The sequence below is a fragment of the Macrobrachium nipponense genome, chromosome 2, assembly GCF_015104395.2.
Source record: "Macrobrachium nipponense isolate FS-2020 chromosome 2, ASM1510439v2, whole genome shotgun sequence".
Classification (NCBI taxonomy): domain Eukaryota; kingdom Metazoa; phylum Arthropoda; class Malacostraca; order Decapoda; family Palaemonidae; genus Macrobrachium; species Macrobrachium nipponense.
The window spans coordinates 60,792,021-60,817,628 of NC_087201.1; the positions used below are offsets into that span (position 1 = coordinate 60,792,021).

At 37.7% G+C, this 25,608-nt stretch overlaps 1 protein-coding gene across 3 annotated transcripts in view; it reads right to left on the minus strand.

The window, feature by feature from the left end:
* Positions 1-5,119: 5,119 nt before the first annotated feature.
* The window catches only part of LOC135220634 (uncharacterized), a 68,675-nt gene continuing 48,186 nt past the window's right edge, over positions 5,120-25,608 (minus strand). For all 3 annotated transcript variants that reach the window (XM_064257953.1, XM_064257952.1, XM_064257951.1), the window contains exons 3-5: positions 15,388-15,547; positions 8,814-8,979; positions 5,120-6,813 (exon numbers count right to left, since the gene is read on the minus strand). In XM_064257953.1, coding sequence (XP_064114023.1) covers positions 6,604-6,813; positions 8,814-8,979; positions 15,388-15,547 — 536 coding nt within the window. In that variant the 3' untranslated portion in view covers positions 5,120-6,603. The remainder of the gene's footprint in view (positions 6,814-8,813; positions 8,980-15,387; positions 15,548-25,608) is intronic.

Consider the following 25,608-nt stretch of genomic DNA (forward strand, 5'->3'; position numbering starts at 1 on the left):
ATAACGGGTAAACTCAACCAAGGAGTCCCAAAAGTGTTTCCTCTGGGCTGCTTTCTTTTCTCGCACCCCATTTAGTGATAATGACTTAGAAAGCCATCTCATACCAGCATCTTTTGTGTTTTCTATTATATTGTATTATAATTACAGTAATTTTCTTTGAAGCGTGCAAACCTTATCAGTAAAACCTCTAAGGATATGTAACTCCACATTCCAATCTATTTTCAATAGTATACAAACATTGGAACCTCTAAGGAGTTAATACCCGTAAATATTTCAGATCTACCAAGTCGTCCTGTTTCCTCATACTCTACTTCCCTTAGTTCCACAAACCGTTTCATGACCAATTTCGTTTTCTTTCTAGTAGCTTCAAGCCTCTCTCTCTCTCTTGCTTTCATTTGGTCTCGTTCTTCTTTTCTCTTCCCATTTACTTACGCTTCGTTTTTCTGTCTCTCCATTGACTGATCTCTTCTTTCCTCCTTTGGTTATTTAATCCCTGACTTCCAATATTGGAGTTCCAGCTGAACCTGTCTGATTATGTTTGCTACTTCTGTCAAACCTGATACCACTGATTACTCTGCTGAGACGCAATCATGCCTCAAGGTTGTACTAAGCTGATCCTTCCTCGGAACACAATTGCCTTAGTCTTGCTTACCTCTAAACTTCTTTCAGTTTTATCTTTGTTCCCCACACCACTCAACACCAGTATTCAGTGGCTGGGGTCAAAGATGCAAAATATTAATTGTTAATGTAGGCTACAATTCAGTGGTGCAGAGATGTGTGCAGTAGTGGGATTCAGCCGGTTTGCACCGGTCGTGCAAACTATCTCACGGAATTTTATGAGTTCGGCAAACGGCTAAGTGTAACGACCAGTTGACCACCCGAATAGGCAGTTATAACTAGTTGAGTAGAGCACGCAACTTTTAACTCGTACCATAAAATTCATTTATGACGTCAGACTAGTTTCCTGCCTGAGAAGGAAATAAGACATGATTAGGTATTAATGCAGCAGATAAGTAGAAAAATAATTCAGTCTATGATTCAAGCATGAAATTTGGCACAAGTGCTCAGTTTAACACCCTCTTTTGAAAAATCTAGGTGACCACGCAAAATTTCAATATGGCCACCACTTTTTAAGATACTTTGAGGATATCATTGTTGAAATTAATACATCAATCAGTATTCAGGTAAAGTCATCCTGGGTGGAAGAGTTAATTAAAGATATCACCAGAACTCTTACTTCTATGTTTATCGTTGTGATAAAGATGGCATACAAAATGCCCGCCATGAAACAGTTTGCTCGATAACTCTGCAACTAAGAAAGATAGAGACAGGAAATTTTTATCTATGCCTACATTTATAAGGCCAGAGAATCTGTTTCTAGGATTTCTTGGAAAGGGACCCCATAATGCTACTGAACTGAAAAGTATTCAAGCACAAGGATATAATGGAGTATGATAAAGTATCATATCTATGTTCGAGCACTCCCAGTGTCTTTTTTTAAGCCTGAAATGAATGCAAGATTTTAAAGATTCATGGTGTCACCCTTTAGTGTGACGAAATTCTCATTCAGATGTATCTGAAGCATCATTTACAACATTATAGTTAACCTCACATGATGAGTACACCTCACATTTGCAGCTACACAAAGCTGTGCACATAAACCCAAGACTGTATTTGCACCTGCCATGACAACCAGACTTGCAGCCACATTTTGTATGCTGTTCAAACTCTTTGCAATGGGGGAGTTGGCTGTCCAGAAGACTTTCCAGTCTTTGCCAATCTTTCCCCAACCCCAGTCAGCTGGACCCTGTGCTTCTGGCTTGTGCAGAATTGCCTGACCCCATACACAACCCTCCTGATATGTTGAACATTTGGTGTGTTGAGGCACAGCTGCTCTGGATGGAGGGATGGCTTCATATGATCTCCGCTTTTTGGCAAGCAAGTCAAGTCTGGCCTATCCACATTGTCAACAGTGCTTGACCTGTCATGCATGAGGACTACAAACTTCTCCAGAATCTTCAAATCATCATCTTTGATGGTTGGTGGGCAGCGGGTGAGTTTGGAAAAATATGGAATGGCCTCTGGAAAACTGTCCCATGTATGCCATTTTGTTTTCTTTACTTTATTTTTAAGGCTGAAATCACATCACAACGTGTAAATGCATGGAAGAACAGCATGCCTATGGCCTTCTCTTGACCAACAGTGTTGTAGAGGTTGTGAAAGCCAATCTATTGAAGGCAAGGACAGATCCTTGGCCAAATGCAAGCGACAACTGCTGCAGACCCATGCTTTGGATAGTTGGGAACTTACTCAGGCCAGTGACAAGGACATCTGTGTCATTGGCTTTGACCATGATAGACTTGCTCCCCTGTCCTGCAGCATATCTGGCAAAGACAAAGACGTGGCTGTCTGCCTCCTCAAGAGAACACTTGCCCAGTTCAAGTAGACTCACTTTGTGAGTGCTAAGTGCTTGGGTTCCCTTGGTCACAATAACCAAATTTGGTGCAGACATCTGAGTAATCTTGTCTGCTGGGAAGTGAAACATCTCTGACTTGTTGTCATTGTGTCTCAAGAAGTTTTGCCTGTTTGAAGGAGGTGTTCTTTTCTGTCACCTGGCATTTTTCCCCGATGTCCCCTTTTTGGACTTGATGAACTATACACATCAAAGACAACATGTGTTGACTTGTACACATTAGCATAGGCACTAATTCTTGGAAGAAAGTCAAGGGTTGCATAGTCTGCAAAAGTTTTGGGTCTTTTGGGTAGTAGTGCATGGATCAAAGCCAAACCATCAATGATGATGTCATCTGCTTCTGGCTATTGGTCCAGAAGTAGGATGTGTTTCTCAATTATGGAGGTGGATTGAGGCTTCTGACTGCTGTAAATCTTTCCACCCTCAGTCACATATGCAGAAAACAACTGATTACCATGCTTAAAGAATTCCTGCAGGTCACATTCCCTGCTTTGACACAATATGAATACCTTGCAGAAAACCTGACATTCTTCTTTCAGCTGTTTCTGTTTTGGTTCTGCAACAGGCTTATTTTGAGAGAAGTCAAGCCTATTCTTCCTGATGGGCTCGTAGAATGAGGTTGGATTATCAGTGAAGCCTTTCACAAATTACTTGTACTGGGGCTTTCCCTTCTCTAAGTGAATATGAGCAAGCTCAACTGAGCTAGGATGAGCTACATCTTTGGAGTCTATTGCAAACAAATCTACACTGTCTTTCTGGAAAGAGTTTCCCAAGGCTTGCAGGACCTGAAACAATTTCTGGACCCTTTCAAAGAATATCTGCTAGGCATGTGGTCTTCTCATGGTGAAAAAAGTGATCACTAGCCTCTTTCATTTATGCCTCAGTTCCATAGAGGGACACCAGATGACTCACGTCAGGGCCAGAGACCATCCATCTCCTTAGGGCTGATGGATTTTCAGTGAACCCAATGGCTCCACCATCACCCTTAATGACAGCATTTGCCTGTTCATGTGCTTGATCAAGAGCAAGTGCTAAGAATTCATACTTGTCTTATGCACAACAAAGTTGCCCTTCATTAATTCATGAGCCAATGCTGGGTGCCTACTTTCCGGAGTCATCAAGTCCCCTTAGGTGAACAGGCAACCATCGGGCATAATTGGTGTTGTTATTGGCAAAAAAGTATGGGATCAGCTCCATTAATGCTGACAGTAGAGGCTGAAGTTGGCCTCGTGGAATGATCTTATCAGCAGAAACACAGTCAGCTCCATTGACAACAAAATACCAGAAATTAAATTGTGGATTTTGTTGGCTTTTGTTTTGACACCTCCTCAAAGCCTAGTAAGTCTTCATTAACTTCTTCCTGTCCTGTGCTTGCTGGGTCAAAGTTAAGCAGTATTCACCAATCTCCTGGAACAATGGAGCATTGGTTGAAATCATTACCTACCTATCATGTTCAAGATTATGATGTTCAGAAGCCAAGGGTGAAGATAGACCTTCATTTTTCTTTACTTCCTGGCAAAGACAACATTTGCTCCAGCCAGTCTTCCTTTTGCGTGTGATTGAATTTACACTTGCCATTATGAGCTCTTAATTAAGGTCAAGGGGCTGTCCCTTTACCACCTTATCTGATATGCACATTGATGTATGGGATACAACTAGGATCAGTCACCCTACACCTAGCCCAGTCATTCATCCAATGTCATCTAAGTACCCTGTGATTTGTACACCATCCAGGTAAGTACATGAACAAGCCATGTACAGCCCCACTTACCCTTGGCTTAGCTCTAACACAGTGGCACTTTCTGTCAATTCAGGCGCACCTGTCTAACTAGATCTACCAACTATATTTGCAATTTCTGCCAACTAATTGATATGGAGCTATTAAGACAGCATTTGGGACACTAAACTACACTAAAGCAAAGCTAAGTGCAGCATGAGTAAACCACGATTAGCTAATATTGAACCCCATGTTGAGTTACACAACAGTGAAGTCCCCAATGTGCCTTGGTTGTGCGCTGACATTCACTCTTTTAAATTTAAACTAAAGATAAAACCACCATCTCAATTATATATAGACTTGCAAATCATCATATTGAACAGGACGACATTTTTCCATGCATACTGAATCCTGAGACGTGATTATTTAAGGTTTTTGGCCGCCACATTGGGTGCCATCTTGCTTTATATATTCTATATAAAATCTTTTACATAAATGCATTTTACTTATGCTTGGTGACTGCCTAAAATGTGTACCACCAAATCAAATGCAGAAAAACATGACCAGAGGCACTTGAGTCCCATGTTAAAACCTTGACTAGCGGCCATTTTGGAATTTTGATTGGACACCGAGTAATTTTCAAAAAGTGGCACATGGAGAAGATATGTACCTACCAAATTTCATGCTTGTATTATTAACTGAAATATTTCAGAGAAAAAAAATATTTTACCTGCTACACTAGCATGGAGGGAAAACACAACAATCATATAAATATATATTATATTGTATGTCTTGCAATTAAATGTCATACTGACCTTGATAATAGAGAATGCATAAGAAAAGGTGACACTAATAATATCATGCTTATTCATATCTATCATTATTATTATATTCACTTTTAATTTTAAACTCTTACACAAGAAATGTATCAGATTCTCCTTGCTCGTACGAAAAGGTTTCTTTCATATGGTATTGTTCATTAGGAAAAAAAAAAAAATAGGGCAATAACGTAACTAAAATGCAAATATACAGTTCATGATTTACTGAAATATTTACCTTTTCCAGAAAACGACTGAATTAAACATTTTGCCAGATAAAGACGCAATTCCCCGAGAAAACTACGCTAGCTGCTAGATTGAAAATCTGGCTTTTCTCTCTCTCTCTCTCTCAATAAATAGTCTAAATCGAACGACCACAATCTACTGGCCATTCAAGGTCGGCAGTCTACCGCATCCCATACGATAACGTGTCGTTAGTGTATTTCAACAAGTGGTTTATTATTTTTCCTTTTACAGAATTGCAGCATTTGGTAATTCTATAAAAGGGGGTTAATTAAAGTGGACCGACAAAAAATAACAGTAAATTCTCAACATGCAACCAAAATACTTTAGAAAAAGTCGATTTCCACGGAAACACCCGACGCGGCCCCATACTTAGATCTATTCAGCATTTAATGTCAATCAGCAAACTCGGTAGTAGGGTATTTTTATTTTTACTTTCCGAAGATTACACATAATCCTAAAATCTATAAACAGTAATACACATGATTCATAAGAATAGTAATGGTGATTGAAAAAAAAAGCACAACATTCAAACACTTGTAGCATACTGGTAGTGTATGGATATATCTTCACGTTATTGAAATTATTGCCTAGTATATAGTATAGTAACATAAAGACACTCCTCACTTTTATTATAATGATGCTTGACCATTATTTAGACATTTTAGTTGGGAAGTAATTATAACTATTAATTAGACATTTTATTTGGGAAATAATTATAACTGATCATTTTATTTGCTAGAGTCCAAGATGAACGTTTGAACCTCAGTGGAGCAAATTTGACAGAATGACAGGGTTTTTGTGATAGAGCCGGCTGACAAATGTTTGAATCCCACTACTGGACGAGAGGTTAAAACACGGTTATATGATTTATAATTAGTGAAGGACAAAGTAAGGGGTGAAACCTAATCGAACTTTAAGATTGTTGTTTTATATGTTTGTTTGTATGGCGTTTTTACGTTGCATGGAACCAGTGGTTATTCAGCAACGGCTTTACGTGACTTCCGAACCACGTCGAGAGTGAACTTCTATCACCAGAAATACACATATACACCTCAATGGAATGCCTGAGAATCGAACTCGCGACCAACGAGGTGGCACGCCAACACCATACCGACCACGCCATTGAGGAGCAATGATTGTTGTTAAACAGGTGGATATCTAACCATCTCGGGATACTAATTGCCTAATACTAGAACACTGTTAACAACCATTAAGTAGATAAGTGTGTGCACATACTTACTAGCATCAAAATTTCTGTTACAAGTACTGGAAAGCATGATGTACAGAAAAACTTATCCAATGCAAAATCTAATCACTTCAGAGGGTTAGTTTGTGAGACTGGTTGATGATTATTTGACCACGTACGCATAAAGTTCCATGAAAGCCAAGACGTCAGTGAGTGAGTTGATTCTCTTGACCGCGAGGTAGCGTCCACAGATGCCCTGGCTTTTATTGAAGTAAATGGGACCCTGCGAATAGGAGGAAGGGCCTTCGTAATAACCAAGCAAGTCCCACTGAGTGAAGTCCCCGTCACCGCGGTACTCAGAACCTCCTCGAACCTGAAAGAAATGTGCGCAGGTTAAACGAAAGGGGATGGAACGGAATATAGAGTATAGGCCAAGCACTGGGACCTACGAGGTTATTCAGTGCTGTAAAGGGAATTAAGAGTAGGTGGGTTTGAACTGTACATCAGGAGGAAAACCTCAAAGCAGTTGCACTATGAAATCATTTTTAGGAGATGGTCAGGATCACCAGATGGAAGAAAGATAGGTTCAACTGATTGAACTGAATCTAAAATTTAGACCATAGGCCAAGTACTTGGACCTACGAGGCCATTCATCGCTGAAACGGAAATTGACAGTACAAGGTTTGAAAGGTGTAACAGGAGGAAAACCTCAAAGCAGTTGCACTATGAATCAACTGTTAGAAGAGTGGACAGTAAGATGGAGGAAAGAGAATATGAAAGGAGGTACAGTAAAAAGAACGAAAGCAGTTACAGCTAGAGGACGAAGGCATGCTGCAAAAAACCTTAAGTAATGCCTACAGTGAACCGCTTGAGGTATACTGACAGCACTACCCTCTACAGGGGGAAGAAAAATATGAATGGAGGTAGAGTAAAAGGAATGAAGGGGGTTGCAGCTAGGAGCCAAAGGGACGCTGGAAAGAACCTTTATCAATGCCTACAGCGCACCCTGTGTGGTGCAATGACGGCGGTACTCCCTTGAACCCCCATCTCCCACTTTGCTCTGCTCTTCTTCAATCTTTGCTGCTGCCTTTTGATCCAACTCAAATTTTCTGCCACTTAGGTTTTAATTCTCTCACTAGAATCATTATCATCTTACCGCTTCACTCAGTCACCCTTGTCCATGATATAGATCTTTTTACATTTTTATTGCTCTCTCTCTCTCTCTCTGTACATAAATAAAATTGTTATACCTTTCCTTTTGTGAACACGAACGTTTGCCTGACTCTTTCCTTCAGCCTTGTCAACTTTATTCTAACTCAAAATTGTTTAAATGACTTGTCGAAAGTAAAGAAAGAAGCAAGAAACTTAATTTCCGTGCAACGTGTACTGACTTAAAAATAATCCCCATGTAACTATACTACTAATTTTATCTCAATATTTCTACGTCAGTGTTCAAGACACTCAGGGTGATGAGGACTTGAGAAGATTTGCCACATTCACCGCCCCTTCCTTTATAGCTTAGAGGTATGCAGGACTGAATCCACAATATTTAGTCAATTCCAATTTATACAGCTGATCCACCAATTTACTTTCTTTGTTAACATGATAAGCACGCTGGGTAGACAAAGTTTCACTTTTTGGTGAACCTTTATTTCTTTGAATGAGTTACATGGACTTCAGTGTTTGGCTGTTTTTTCCAGTTAGCGAAGACATAATAATTCAAAACGAATGACGTATGTGAGGAATCAAACGAGCATGACAAAATCTCTAATGATAATTTCCTATGAAGAGATTAATCACGGATGTCATCAATGCAATCATTTGATAAGTCAGAGAATTAGACGAGGAACACTTAATCAAGCAACGGACAGAAGAAGAATCCCCGACTCCCTTGTCACCTAAGGAAATCATACCAGACACTGCACCAAAAGTAGAGAAGACTCAACAAATCTTGAGGCGACTCTGGTTAGTAGCAACCATAATGCTCGATACAGCCCCTTCTAGAGCTTCCCTTCATTTCGTTACTGCAGTATGTCAAAATGGGGAACTTCCTTTGCCATCTGAGAATTGGCCACAAATGTTACACTCGGATTTTTATAACCTGCTTAATGCTAACCATTCTGTAATGACTGTTAGGTTTTACTGACTATAAGGCACCAGCTGACTGCATTTCCGAGTTTCCGGGACTGATGTGGGTGAGCCTGCTTCTCCGGGAGACAGTTTTGTAGGAGAGGCTCTCGTCTCAACAGCATATAATCTGGCGCCATAATACAAAGAACAATTCTTTCCTTACTATCGTAAACATTAGTCTCATTTTAGCTCCTTATTTTACAGAGGGACAATGCCCAAAAGATTAAAAAGTCTGTTTCTTACCTCTACTGCTTGAAATCTGTATGCAAAGGGGCCAGGTCTTGGCACGATGACCACTGAGTAGACGACGTAATGAGCTCCAAGATCGACCATCCACCAAGCCCCGACGCTGCCTCCTTCCCACCGAGTCGTGACGGCGTCGCCGTCAACCGCTTTTCCAGAATGCTCGCTGGAGTTGATATTAAATGGACAGTTTATGACGAGTTTGAACTTTGAAGAGCAAATTCTACGATAATGAATAATTAAACCGAGTGTGCTCACAAAGGAAGACCATTACAAAACCTTCATTCTTTTGATGGTAACATTTTGGTTATTACATTCAAATCTTTAAAATATTTTGTATTCCTTCGAAAAAGATACCCAAGGAAATGAAAATCAACTGGTTTACTAAACTAAAGCATTCATGCAAATGGAAAGCAGAAAGGAAAAGGAACAATTCCTATTGTACAAACAAAATTCTTATGCATGTATTCATACTGTATTTTTTTGGCTATACAAATATAGGTATGGTGTTTTGTACAGTATAGCTAAACAGGGCTGTGTTTGAACGTTTATGGAAGAGGATCATATAACCACTTTGTAGAGAGAGAGAGAGAGAGAAATAACCTACCATCATTTCAGGGTCATGTGTCTTTTATTTCATCAATCAGGATGCTGACAGCTCAACTCTCAGTCGAGCATAAAACCGTGAACTGGTATAGATGTTTGAAAAAACGAAAAGGACGAAGTTCTGCAGAAGGCATAAATATTAAGCCACATAGCGTTGAATTTAATTTCACTTCACCTTGGGGAAAACATATACCAAAGAGAATGATGAATGATCAGCGCTTCATCACCGGCAGGATTAGAAACGATTTCTGGTTTAGCAAGAACGTTGCTTCTAAACTTGGCATCGGTTCGAATCCTATCAGTCGGCCCATTAATAATTGGCTTAGTTTCTTAATTCATTGTTCGTTATGGAAATATTGCTAAATGCAGGTGCCAGATTATTTACTTATCAATAAATAATATTTCCTTTCAGAGATGTTACACACGAAATAAATTAGAATTGAGTATATACATGAATTCGTCAAATTAGAAGTGAGAACATTTATTGAACATATCAAAGAATTCTAATTTCATTCTCAACAACTAAGGCTTAGTGGTATCATGGTATCAAGGCCTCGATGGTATAAGTAAGCATTTGGAGGTTGGCTTTGCAGCCGATAGAGTCATGACCCAACGTATTGTACTGTAGTGGGTATCATCAGTTCGTCACCTACAGCCGATAAATAATACATTTAGCCTGTCAATATTCTTTAATAGCAAAGTGTGATTCAACTCATTTTGTCCTTTGATCATCAATAAAATAATTTGCATAACACAGTTAGTAAACCTAAATTTGACTTCTGATTTTGACTCCTGATTAGCCTGGGTCTATTTTCAGCAGCAGACCCTCTCGGATGCGCAATGTGAATTATTATTTAAATTGACAATATCTATAATAATCTGCTTTACTTGATTATTCCTGTTACTCTTTTTTATTGGTCATGCTCTTTTTTATTGTCCTTTTCATTATTCCTTAACATAATTTACTCAGATCTAGCTATCTCTGTCAAAAAGCAATCATAAGAAATCAAACGAATACAATTTAGTATCTTTTTTTTTCATCCAATTCCTTGTATATCATCCTATTTCATACAGACACGTTAGAAAGCTGTGGGAGTCAAAACTGATGAATACATAAAGAAAGGCTCACTTTCATAAAACTTTTCTTGGGTTAATCTTTCTGTAGCTATTTATTTCTTCTAAATAGAATTTAATCAAAATTAGTTTCAAATGTATGCCTAGACCTACTGCCATAATCATATTTTAAGTAGCTGAAAGGATAGGAAATGAGAAAGGTGACTTTGCCATTTAAGTCTATTTCAGATATTGTCACAATAAAACCCTACAGCTGTAATCAGGGGTTGTTCTTTGAAAGCTGCAACGATCGTGCAGGGTGTAACACGAGTTTATGCAAATGTTTTGGGGAACGAAAGAAAAAGTTATTTTGAGCAGAAAAAGGTTCTATAAACATATGCATTTTAAGGCTTCGTTTGCCAGTGGGGGAATTTTACAATAACCGTTATCATTAGTGCTGCTTTCACGCGATGGAATTGGTAGCGAGAATTCGGAGTAGCCTGAGATGTGGGGGAGCCGCGGTTCCCGTATAGGAGGATTAGGTTTTGAAGAAAAAAAATGCATGCATCATTGAATCTGTTTCCCTACCTATCAGCGGTATTCACTGGACACCAATAAAAAAAAAAGGACTAACTGAATCTCCCATCCAACAAAGGTAGACTTGCTTATTCAATATAGATTTGAAGCGTGTTTTTAAAAATCTCTCCCTCTTCATCTAAAGTAATTCATCAGACACCAGTCATAGGCATAGACCTAGCCATGATTCCTGGTTGCATAAACTCGTGTTACACCAATTGTCTTGCTCTCTTGTGGTGCTTCGAGGAGTTCCACTTCTAGGCTCATTTTCTAAACTTTGTCATTCTCTAAACAATTCAGTTCAACTATGTATGATTCTCTTCGGTATATTAAGCTTTTTGATATCTCTCTAATAGAAACTTACACCAAATGTAGTGCAATAATTGTCTCTCGCTGAGCGGGGAATGTTTCTTTGACTGCTAAATGACACATTGACTTCCGATTCCCGAGCACATCACGGCATTGAAAGCAACATAGTGAGGTCACATGGGGACTCACACTGTTAAGGTTATAATTGATTTTTTTTCATCTTTGTTGGCATTTTGTGATTTCCAATGTTTTCTGCAAAATGTAATAAATGGACTCGTTCAACTGCCTTCAACTTAATATTGAAATAACAATATAAGGATTATGTTTATGCGATACTTTCTAAATGACACTAAATGACAGGTGTCTCCTATCTACTTAGTTATGTGTCAGTGGTTGTGATATGACGTTATCACTTAAGTTTCGTTCACGTCAGAAAATTTTTCTATTAAGGAAAATAGTTTTACACAATTATATAACATGATATTCCAAAGATATCAGGGACTTTTTTAACATCATTACATAAGATTTCTTAAATCTTTGAAAAGAAAAATAGATTGATAAGGCATGAATTGTCTGTCAGGCAGCTGGACGAAAAATCATGAAGCTCTGCCAATAGTATTCTGCTCGAGTGTACAGTGAATTGGATATTAAATTATATTTATGGCTTAATATTTGAATATAAAAACGATATTTATGGCTTAATATTTGAATATAAAAACGACTTTTATGGCTTAATATTTGCGAGTATAAAAAAGTCACAAGTGTACAAGCAGCAAATTTCTTAATTGACGTTTTATTTTTCTTCACAACTCTAGAAATCGTGTTAAGATGAAAAACTTGATATCAAGTCAAAGCAATTCAGTAGAAACCCCCTGTGCATTGACTGCACCGCAGATTTACAGTGACTACGGAAAAGGTAAATTACCAGGAAACTTTGCTCTAAAGAGGAGCTTTGAAAACTGCAACAACAAAGTTTCCAGTTGAACTCATGAAAATATTCTGACATTGAGTTCAAAAGATGAAACTGCATGCGCCAATACTTCTATGAATAAAAACAATTTCAAGGGAGGGGCTAGCTCCGTAGCAGACTCGTTCTAAATTGAAAATAAATGCATTAGACAAATTCTTTGAACAAGTCACCTCAGGAGCCGGTAATGAAAAAAGAACTGGCGATGTCCAGAATTTAATAAAATTAGCTATTAAATGAATTTTGAATAGTAAATGAAACAAAATCAACAATATGAGTAAATCTAATGAAATAAAAGGAGAGAAAAATAAGATGGCAAATTGAAAGAGCTGCAATACCTTTAAAAGAGAATCCTTTTAAAAGCAACCCGGCTGTAGCTTTTATTATGCCATTAAAGGCAAAATCATACCTCATCTAGCCTGGAATGCATTTAATCTAGCCAGCATGCACACAATGCCTCATTACTTTCCCCATCTGTGCTTGTGGAATGGGTCTAGCCAGTGGGGCGCATGGAGTCTTTCCAGCAGGAGAGAATACAGTATGAAATAGGGCAGTTAACCCACAGAAGACACGAAGAGGAATTAGGTAAAACAGCACCATTTATGTTTCAAGATTTAAAAGTTGACCTCTGTATCCAATGGTGTAGTAAAAAGATTCTGTCGTCTTCTGAACTTAAATTTGCACCTTTACTGTAGTTCGATATTTCGGGGACGTACAGATACTAGAATGGGGATTGATGCCTTTCATAGCAATATCTTTTCTGTTCACTTGTTTTTAAGGTCTGATGGCAGCGTTCCCTTAGAGAATCATCACTTACCTCTGCCACACCAAACCCTTTAATACTTTCTCAGGCTAGATGCCCTGTTGTGAGTACCAGTTATTTGTAGAATCCAAACCTTTCCACTTCTCTAGGATTAAGACATCCAGGTCTAGTCCCAGACTGGTGGAAAGGACTGGATTAGCTAGAGTACACGAGGCTCACAACTTGGCAGTTTGCCTCATAAATAAGCATAGGATTCGATAAGCTACAAATAACTGGTACTCACAACAGGGCAGCTAGTCTCAGAAAGTATTAAAAGGGTTTGGTATGGCAGAGGAAGTGATGCTTCACTAAGGGAACGCTGCCACCAGACCCTAAATACAAGTGAACAGAAAAGATATTGCTATAAAAGGCATCAATCACCGATCTAGCATCTGCAAATCTTCATTATTCATGGAATTGTTTTAGGTCCAGATAGAGAAATGGGTACAACCACAGAGGGACAATATCAAACTGTGCTGGCACACCCAAGGTCAGACTTAGGTAGGCTCCAATAACAATAGCGGTAGGTACGTACAGTGATGCTCAAATCTGATGCGACACGATTCTTTTTGTATCTTCCACATTCTCAGACTCAATGTGACGTTGCCAAGTTGTGTTAAACTATTTTTTTTCTAATGTCATACATGTCGAAAAGTTTGTGAATTCACAGCTAGGACTATTTGCCTCATGGTTATATAGTAAATATGATCCCTTTTATGCATTGGTATTATTCGTAATGTGTAATTTGAACTTATTTTTTTTACGTTGTTTAGTTCAGGTTAGTGATAAGGTTAGTGGCGCCATCAATGACAGTGCACTTAACATGCTCCTTGGACTGGTCAACATGACTATGCCTGAAGCATTATAACAGTAGACCTAATAAACTCAACAGTCAAAACAACATATTCAAAATAGAAATAGGAATTACAAAAAGTTTTTTTTAATGTTGAAGTTTTAGGCTGTGTTTAAGCTGCCTGTATGTTGCAAAATGATTTATAGGCCTAAAAAATAATCTAAGCCTTCTGAGATAAATCTGCTACTAAAAATAGGAATATGAATTACAACAAGGTTCTTTAATGTTGAAGTTTTAAGCTGTTTAAATTGCCTGTATGTTGCAAAATGATTTATAGGTCTTAAAAAATCATCTAAGCCTTCTGAGATGTACTAATCTGTTACTAATGAATTTATTTGTAGAGATTACCTGTTCTTTGAGGAATAAAAGATGATGATAATTTTGATTATATGAAGAAGATGGCTATTAATAGAAACAGCTAATAGTATTACCTAATATCAAGGCGTATGGAACACTTCGTTTTTAAAGGTCCTTCTGCTCACTTTTGGTTTATAATTTATTCTTTCATAAGGTAACTTGAAGTGCAAGAATGTGTAGAGAACCTTATATGTTTTCTGTCCAGAAATTGTTAATATAGAGAAGTGAACGGTAAGTGTAAAGTAAAAAATCTAACACACCTAGGCCTAGGAACAAAATCTTGGCTTTGATAAGACAAATTGCATAGGTGAAAATTTGCCAGTAAGCCATCATTTTTAATGTAGTTAAGAAAGAAATCATCATAAATAACTTTATTTGTATGAAAATCCAAATATTCCTCTAATAAATATAAAATAAATGTTTTCAGGGTAATTTCAGTGTTGCTACTCACTGTAGAGTAGCAAGTAACAATGGTTCTTGTTGCAGCGCCACTCTAATGTTTGTGTCACACACGCTCCACTCACGCGTTGTTATCAGTGGGCGCATTCTACATTTGAATTTACATATTTACATTTTTTCAACGTTGAGACGTTAAAGCAATCAAACAGGACAATTTCAAATATTATGGTTGCTTTGGAAGCTTTATTAATGTCATGACAATTCTTTCATTTTTTTTTTTTATTTAACAATTCCATTGAGGTTGGACAACGACTACGTTTTAGTCAAATGCATCAGCGATGAGTGAACGAAAGTTTTGAAAATGTTTTGTAAGTGTTTATTCCGAAATTTGGCTACACGTGATATATTTTTTTTTTTTAATATATAACAGATTTCACTCTTTGGCCTTATAGTAGCGTATGCAATAACCGTATTTTAGCATTGAAATAACAGATAAATGGAGCATTTTAGGTTCCAGTTAATGAATTTTGAATGAAATCCTATGCAATCATGTAGCATCAGTTCTGAGCATAGCAGTACTGTCAGCAAGTAGTTTCCACGTTTACATGCTACCTGCGGTTTCCTTATTGTTAAGACATTTCTTTGTACTTACCCCGAAGCTAAATTAGGAACAGGAAAGGTTGGTTTTCCCCCTGCTACTTCAATGAAAGGTTCCTTCACAGTTGGTCTATAGTAGTCGTAGTATTTGAAGTCAAAACGATTGTTGTTGCAGGGCTCCAACCCCGCACCATATATCTTGCATCCTGTGGTTTCTGGGGAAAATAATCTTCTGGTAAAATTGTCACTTGAGGAGGACATGCTTTAGGCAGGATTTCTTGAATGATGCATAGCTACACGTTACGCTTTGTTTTTATTCTATTCAAATATCACGGCTACGAAATGCGTGTTAAAATCTGAGGGACCTGTATTTGTGGAAAAGGACTAAGCAAACCATATAGTGACATTTCTCTTATTGGAGTATTAAATAAAATGTTTCAGTATCACAACTTTCTACACCAAATTATTTTCTCTACCTTATAAATATTTTTTTTCTCAGCATTCTTTCGGTTTTTATTGCTCTGGGTATTGTTATTTCTCGACTAATATTTCTCGTGTTCCAGCATTCATGTAGTACTATTATACCAGAACCCATTTTAACTTAGTTTTTAGTTTCTGGATACTGCTGTAAACAAATAAAAATGCGCCGAAAGTTCTTCGAAGCAACTGAGTTTTCTGTACAATGTTTAACGTTGTATGAAACTCAACCGCAGCCCATAAAACTTTCAGTCACCGCCATTGATGGCCTATGTTGTTGGGACCTACAGCGGTGACGAATGTGCGATCATGGCTAAATTTAACCTTAAATTAAATAAAAACTAGTGAGGCTAGAAGGCTGCAATTTGGTATGTTTGATGACTGAAGGGTGGATCAGATAGAGCGTCAATCACTAGAGTGGTGATCTCCCTGCCGAGAGTGTGACTTCGGGCGGCCATACGTGCGGTACTTTAATGCATTATTTTTTTATTGTTATTATTTTGATCTTTTTTACTATTATTATTATCTTCTTAATATTATTATTATTAATGTTATCATTTTTACTACTGTTATTATTATTAGTGTTGTTGATATTATTATTATCATTATTACTGGACTCAATTTCACAGAGAAAAATTACCTTACAAAACCAGGTTGGCCTAAGCACTCCAATCATTGTGGTCAAGGCCTAAGCAGCTGCTCTTGGATCTAAGCAGTGTCAAGCATAAATGGTTCTTGTAAATTACAGGAATTTCTTTGCATACAGTCACTAAGCACCAACTAAACAGTAATGTACAATCAGTAAACACTAAAATTCACAATGCACTTACACTCACTTAGCACTCACACTTACATACACTCACTAAACACGCATACTTAACATACACTCACACTCAGTAACACTAAACACTCACCAAACACTAAACGCCCATATAATGCTAAACTCTCTAAATACTCACTATACCTCAAGCACTCACTAAACACTCACTTAACCCTAAACATTAATCAGACACTAAACAATCACTAAGCATTCACTAAGTACTCACTATACACTAAGTACTCACTATGCACTAATCATTCACTATACACTAAACACTCATTAAACCCTAAATACTCATTAAACACCAAATCCTCACTAAACCCTAAATGCTCATTAAACCCCTAAACACTCATTAAACACTAACAAATTAATAACCATCCCACACTAAACATTCACTAAACACTAACAATCACAAGACTTTCACTAACCACTCAATAAATGCTTACAGAATAAACATTTACTAAACACACTAAACACAAACATTCACAAAACATTAACTAAACCTAAAAACTCACCAAACATTCACTGAATACTAACGCACTAAAAATTTACTGAACATTAACATACACTAACACCTAAACACTCACCAACCATTCACTAAACTTTAAATACTTGCTAAATATTCACTAAACATTCACTTAAATGCTATGCACTAAACATTGCCTAAATCCTCTTAAAAATTCACCAACCATTCACTAAACTTTAAATACTTGCTAAATATTCACTAAACATTCAATGAACACTAACACGCACTAAACCTTCACTAAACCCTAAACACTCACTAAAACACACCAAACACTTAGACACTAAACATTCACTAAATCTTAAACACTCACTGAATGCTTACACACTAAAAATGCACTAAAAACCTAAACATTCACTGAATACTTACATACTAAACATTCACAAAAACAGTATCTAAAACCGTAAAGAATAACTAAACATTCACTGTATACTTACACACTAAACATGCACTAAACACCTAAACATTCACTGAATACTTACATACTAAACATTCACAAAAGAATATCTACTAAAACATACAAAGATAACTAAACATTCACTGTATACTTACACACTAAACATTCACTAACATTCACAAAACATTCTAAAACCCTAGAGACTCACTGAACATTCACTGAATACTTACACAGTCAACATTCAATAACATTCACTAAACCCTAAACACACAGTAAACATTCATAAAACATGAACATTCACTAAATTGAAAAAGAAACCCAAAAAAATATTGTATAGCATGTTTACTTCTAAGTATTTACATTTAATTTTACTCCACACTCGAGTACTTTCAGGCCCTATCTGTGGCCCATTTTCAAGCGATGTTTGGGTTGTCAGCCTGGGTCAAGGCCCAGCAGTCTTCTGGAACTTCTTGTTGAGCTGTCATTTATTTGATGGCTGTCTGGTTTCTTGAGAGTTGCTAATTCACTCTGGTCGCTCTTATGTCCTGAGCTGATGGCCAATGTGATTAACCCTTGTGGTAAGGGAGTGGTCACCAAAAGTCTGTTGGGCAGAAAACCTAATCTCCAGGTCAGCAGGGTCAATCTTAGCTTCTTTTATTATCAAAGCTCAGCTTTGATAATAAAAGAAGCTTCCTTCTATTATTTTAATCTCTCTGATGAGTGCTCCTTCTACTACCCTACGGCAACTAATTTTACTGCTTTTGTATATAAGCCTACTGTTTTTAAAATCCATCCTATGGTAATTTTCCCAACAATGCCTAGCTATAGCACTCCCCTGAGAGTTAAGCTGTACTGCCCTTCTGTTTTCTTGGATTGTAGTCCTTATTCCCCTACCTGATTCCCCCACATATTTGCCTCCACAGTTGTTGCAATTGATTATGTACACCCCCGCTACATCATCTGTATTACTGTCTTCTCCTTCCAATTTATTTTTACATACTTTGTTTTTTACGGTATTATCAAAGGTATACACAAATTTATATTTACTTTCTTTCAGTTTTGAAGTGATTTGTTTCATTTTAGGCATAAAAGGGAGGGCAACTATTTTTTTGTTTTCTTTATTCCATGTACTCTCTACATTTGCTCAGTAAAATATCTCCCTAGCTTTGTTGAGTGTCCGTTTTCTGAACCCTTCTGGGTATGCTAATGCATCAAAGCTTTTATCGATGTAATTTATTTCTTGCTGTATCTTGCAAGGGTCACACGTTCTCATTGCCCTAAGAAATAAACCTGTTAGAACACCTATTTTTATATCATGACTGTGAAAAGAGAAGAAATGATTATATGAGTTTGTATGTGTGGGCTTTCTATATGTGCTGAATTCATATCCTGTTTCTTTTCTTTCTATGAGTATGTCTAAAAATGGCAGTTTATTATTGTTACTTTTCTCTAAAGTGAACTGGATGTTGTTATCAAACTTATTGAGTTTGTCTAGAAAAGTTTCTATTTCATTTTCATCACCTAGCAGAATAGCAAAAATGTCATCCACTTATCTCGACCATCCTTGCAGTTTTAAGTTAGGGACAGTAACATTAGGAACTAGATGGGTTTCGAAATATCCCATATAGATGTTAGCGAGTATAGGTGATAATGAGGACCCATAGCTACTCCATATTTCTGTTTGTAAACTTGTCCCTCAAACGTGAAATAAGTATCACTGACACATAATTTAATCAACTCAAGCAAGACGCCTATTTCGATGTTTGGATTGAAAATACCCTTATTATGTTTAGTCTGAAGGAATTCTAATACTTTATCTAGGGGGACATTGGTGAATAATGCTACTACATCAAAACTAACCACGTGTCCCTTTATATTCTTTTTCTTAACTTTGGCTATAAATCTACTGAATATTTAATATGTGATTCTGAAAATATACCTAAGTATATTCCTAGTTCTCCAGCGGTGGAAAGGAAATAAAGCTAAAGAGTTGGGAGATGGATATAAGCTATATTATAGTGGAGCAAATAAACAAGGTAGAAATGGAGTTGGCATAGTACTGTCTAGTGAACTAAAGAACTCGGTAATAGAAGTGCATAGAAAGAATGACCGTATCATCAGATTGAAGATATGTTATGGAGGAGAGATTCTGAATATTATAAGCGCATATGCACCACAAGTTGGTTGCACAGAAGAAGAGAAGGGAAATTTCTGGAGAGACATGGATGGAATAATGCAAGAACTGGAAGAGCATGAGAGGGTGATAGTTGGGGCAGAGTTTGAATGGCCATGTCGGAAGTGAAAATGAGGCGATTGGGCGGGTGCATGGGGGCCATGGAATGGGGAGAGAAACCCAGAAGGAGAGAGTGTAGTGGACTTTGCTGTGTCATTCGACATGGCAATAGTAAACACATTTTTTTTGAGAAGAAAAGGGAACACCTAATAACATATAGGAGTGGGGGAAGATTCTCCCAGATAGACTATTTTCTTGTATAAAAGGATAAATCTGGTGGAGGTCAAGAACTGCAAAGTTATTCCAGGCGACCATGTAGCCCCCCAACACAGGCTGCTATGTATGGACTTGAAGTTGAAAAGGGAAAGAAAAACCAAAGCTAAAGGGATAAGGAAAATTAAATGGTACGAATTACAGAAGGAAGGGGATAAGAAGAGAGAGTTTAAGAGGAGGGTTTTGGAGGATATTGATATAGGGATTGAAGATGTTCAAGAATGGTGGGCACGAAATGCAGCAGTAATAAGAAGGCATGGAAAGGAGCTGCTAGGAGAGACATCTGGTATCATATGGGAAGAAAAGGATAGTTGGTGGTGGGATGAAGACATTGTTGAGAAAGTAGTAAAAGATAAGAAGGAGGCAAAGAAAAGATGGGAAGAGTCACAGTCAGTGGAAGACAGAAATAGGTACAGAGAGAAAAACAAGGTGGTGAAAAAGGTGGTAGCCCAAGCTAAAGCAAAGTCGTATGATGATGTGTATAATGAGCTGGGGACAAAGGAAGGATTAAAGAAGATGATGAAGCTATCAAAGGCTAGAAATAAGAGCACCAAAGATACACACATCAAACAAATAAAGAATCAAGAGGGTGTAGTGCTTAGAAAGGAGGAAGACATTGTGAAGAGATGGAAAGAATATTTCGAACAGTTGTTAAATGAAGAAAATAATAGACTAATAAGAGAGGATGGGCAAGTGAACATTGGCATGGTAATGAGGTTTTCTAGCAAGAGGTACTAAATGCACTGAAGAAGATGAAGAATGGGAAGGCAACCGGACCAGACATGATCCCGGTGGAGGCATGGAAAGCATTAGGAGATGAAGGAGTGGATATACTGTACGATCTTATGATAAAGATCCTTGAACAGGAAAAGATACCAAATGAGTGGCGTGGGAGTATATTGATCCCAATTTTTAAAGGGAAAGGCGATGTCCAAGAGTGTGGTAATTATAGGGGCATTAAATTGATGTCCCACACTTTGAAGATACTGGAAAGGATGATAGATGCTAGACTGAGAGAAGAAGTACAAATAGGTAAAGAGCAGATGGGATTTATGAAGGGAAGGGGAACAACAGATGGTATATTTTGTCTGAGGCAAATAATGGAGAAATTCGGGGAAAGACAAAGGGACCTACATATGGTATTCATTGACCTTGAAAAGGCTTATGACAGAGTCCCGAGACAAGAGGTATGGAGGAGCCTGAGGGAGAAGATGGTGCCAGAGAAGTATGTGCGATTGATACAAGAGATGTACCGGAATGTATTTACCAGAGTGAGGAGCAGTGTTGGGGAGACAGAAGGTTTTGAGGTGAGAGTAGGATTACACCAGGGGTCGGCTCTGAGCCCATTTATATTTAACATAGTGATGGATGTTATAATAGAGGAAGTAAGGGAGACAGTACCATGGAACATATTGTATGCGGATGATATTGTTCTGTGTGCAGAGAGCAGGGAAGATCTGGAAGTGAAATTGGAAAGATGGAGACAAGTACTGGAGGACAGAGGAATGAGAATAAGTAGATCCAAGACAGAATATATGTGTACCACCATAGAGGGGGATGATAGAGAAAGTATTCAGCTTGGTGGAGAGCAAATAAGGAGAGTTGATAAGTTTAAGTATTTGGGATCTTTTGTTAACGCTGGAGGAAGTATGGAAGAAGAAGTAAAACATCGGGTACAGGCAGGCTGGAACAACTGGAGAGCGGCCTCGGGAGTTCTTTGTGACAAAAGAGTGCCGCTTAGGTTAAAAGGAAAATTTCACAAGACGGTGGTAAGAACAGCAATGCTGTATGGTACGGAAACAGCAAGCATGAGAAAAGCAGAGCAGAAGAAGATGGATGTGGCAGAAATGAGAATGCTTAGGTGGATGTCTGGGGTAACAAGAGTGGATAGGATCAGAAATGACTACATAAGGGGGTCAACTAAGGTGGTGGAAGTATCAAAGAAAGTGCAGGAGGGGAGGCTGAGATGGTATGGACACCTGTTGAGGAGAGATGAGGACCACGCTGGGAGACATACTATGGGAGTGGAGGTGCAAGGAAGAAGAAAGAGAGGGAGACCAAGAAAGAGATGGAAGGACTGTGTGAGAGGAGATTTACATGAGAAGGGAATTGATGAGGCAGAAGTGCAAGATAGAAATAGATGGAAACGGCTCATCCGAAACGGCGACCCCATATAAAAATGGGAAAAAGCTGGGAAGAAGAAGAAGAAGAAGATTCCTAGTTCTCCAGCCAACCACACAGCTAAGTTTTTGTTAGGGGATTTCCTACTAGAAACAATAGGGGGTAGTGGGCAGCCCTCCTTGTGTATTTTGGGGCTGCCATAAATATATGAAAGTTCAGAATAATTTATTGCATAGCATGTCCTTCCCATTACCTAGTCTACTTATTATTTTCTTCACATTCTGATTAAAGGTATCTTGAAGCTTTGGGATTGTTGGAGGATTCTCTATTTTAGCATAAGTAGTTTCATCATCAAGTAGCCTGTACATTTTAACCCTATATTCTGAACTATTCATGATAACAATGCTACCCCCTTTGTCAGCTTTCATAATTCTAATATCTTTGTATCTTTTTAATCCTTTCAGAGCGATACTAAATCTCCTTAGCTGTGTGGTTAGCTGGAGAACTAGGAATATACTTAAGTATATTTTCAGAATCACATATTAAACATTCAGTAGATTTCATAGACAAAGTTAAGAAAAAGAATATAAAGGGACACGTGGTTAGTTTTGATGTAGTAGCATTATTCACCAATGTCCCCTTAGATGAAGTATTAGAATTCCTTCAGACTAAACATAATGAAGGTATTTTCAATCCAAACATCGAAATAGGCGTCTTGCTTGAGTTGATTAAATTATGTGTCAGTGATACTTATTTCACGTTTGAGGGACAAGTTTACAAACAGAAATATGGAGTAGCTATGGGGTCCTCATGATCACCTATACTCGCTAACATCTAGATAGAATATTTCGAAACCCATCTAGTTCCTAATGTTACTGTCCCTAACTTAAAACTGCAAGGATGGTGGAGATATGTGGATGAAATTTTTGCTATTCTGCTAGGTGATGAAAATAAAATAGAAACTTTTCTAGACGAACACAATAAGTTTGATAACAACATCCCGTTCACTTTAGAGAAAAGCAACAATAATAAACTACCCTTCTTAGACATACTCATAGAAAGAAAGAAACAGGATATGAATTCAGCACATATAGAAAGCCCACATACAAACTCATATATTCATTTCTTCTCTTTTCACAGTCATGATATAAAAATAGGTGTTCTAACAGGTTTATTTCTTAGGGCAATGAGATAGAGCAAGAAATAAATTACGTCGATAAAAGCTTTGATGCATTAGCATACCCAGAATGGTTCAGAAAACGGGCACTCAACAAAGCTAGGGAGATATTTTACTGAGCAAATGTAGAGAGTACATGGAATAAAGAAAACAAGAAAATAGTTGCCTTCCCTTTTATGCCTACAATGAAACAAATCACTTCAAAAATGAAAGAAAGTAAATATAAATTTGTTTACCTTTGACAATACCGTAAAAAACAAAGTATGTAAAAATAAATTGGAAGGAGAAGACAGTAATACAGATGATGTAGCGGGGGTGTACATAATCATTTGCAACAATTGTGGAGGCAAATATGTGGGGGAATCAGGTAGGGGAATAAGGACTACAATCCAAGAAAACAGAAGGGCAGTACAGCTTAACTCTCAGGGGAGTGCTATAGCTAGGCATTGTTGGGAAAATGACCATAAGATGGATTTTAAAAATAGTAAGCTTATATACAAAAGCAATAAAATTAGTCGCCGTAGGGTAGTAGAAGGAGCACTCATCAGAGAGATTAAAGTAATAGAAGGAAACAAAGGTTTTACCTCAGAAGATCCCATAAGCCGAGCTTTGATAATAAAAGAAGCTAAGATTGACCCTGCTGACCTGGAGATTAGGTCCACAAGGGTTAATCCCATTGACCATCAGCTCAGGACATAAGAGCGACAAGAGGGAATTAGCAACTCACAAGAAACCAGAACAGCCATCACATAAATGACAGCTCACCGAGAAGAAGTTCCAGAAGACTGCTGGGCCTTGACCCAGGCTGACAACTCAAACATCTCTTGAAAATGGGCCACAGATAGGGCCTAAAAGTACTCGAGTGTGGAGTAAAATTAAATGTAAATACTTAGAAGTAAACACGTTACACAGTGATTTTGTGGGTTTGTTTTTCAATCTTCAGAAGAAAACTGAAAGAAGTTTTTGTTTGGTTCATTCACTAAATTCTTACTCACTAAACCCTGAAAGTTTGCTAAACATTTACTCATTAAACTGCACTAATCCCCTGTTCAATTTGGGGTTACCAGACCTTTAAATATGGCTGCAAGGCTCTGCAGCGCCGTCCTGCTGGAAGACCACCGAACTACATAGTACTGGTATAGAGATCGCAACTCCATGTATATACCCTCTATGGTGGATCATCAACATTCTAATTATCAGCCCTCTAGCCTCACTAATTTTCAAGATCTGAGAGTGGACAGAATAACTGCATTCAGAAAGAAATACAGCCATCTCAATAGTTTTCTTTTACAGAAAACTAAAAAGGACGAAGTAGGGTTTATGTCATCAGTTGTAACAATCGTAATCTGGCTAACAATGGGAGAATAGAATAGAACATAGAATTTAAGTTAAAGGCAAGTGGTGGGACCTATGAGGTCACTCAGCACTGAAAAGAAAATGACAGTAAGAAAGTTTGAAAGGTGTAACAGGAGGGAAACCTCGCAGTTGCACTATGAAACAATTGTAATGAGAGGGTGGAAAGTAAGCCAGAAGAAAGAGAACATGAAGAGGTACAGCAAAAGGAATGAAAAGAGGATTATGTTAAGTATATTCAACTTGGTAGCTAAAAATTAATCTTTTAATGCTTTAGAACTGACAAATGCCGGCTATGTTCTGAGAGAGACTAAACTCTCCAGATTCGTCAGGGAAGCTAATGCTCTAGATTTAAACCGTTTGCTCATGATGGTCAAGTAGTCAAAATATCAAGCGGGAAACCGATAAAAATAATGTCCGTGTATAAATTGTGGTCTAGTTTCATTCCCTCTGATGATGAGGATAATAGTCCTCGTAAAATTTAAGGACTTCAAACGCACTTCTAACAATAAACTAAGATTTAATACAGATGAAAAAGTACTTACTTTGTTTTCACCTTTAACTTGCCTCGATTGTTCGTCATGTTCCACAGTGAAGGTGTTCAATGGTTAAGACTTCCTAAAATCTCTTATGGAATTATTCTTATTGTAAAGAATGTTTGCAGATCCATGCCAACAAAGGTAATAGCAATTACCATGGCAGTTATATTTAGATACTGTTTCCAACCAGGCTAAAGTTGCTCATTAATCAACTTTAATCTTGTTGATGACAGCATTCAAAGAAAACCACCAAGGTCATTTAGTTTGGTTTGTTTGTGAACATTCTTTATCATAAAAATCATGAGATGTATGAGAAATGATCAAGGACTCAACCTCCCAGTTAGTTGTAACGCTTAACATAAA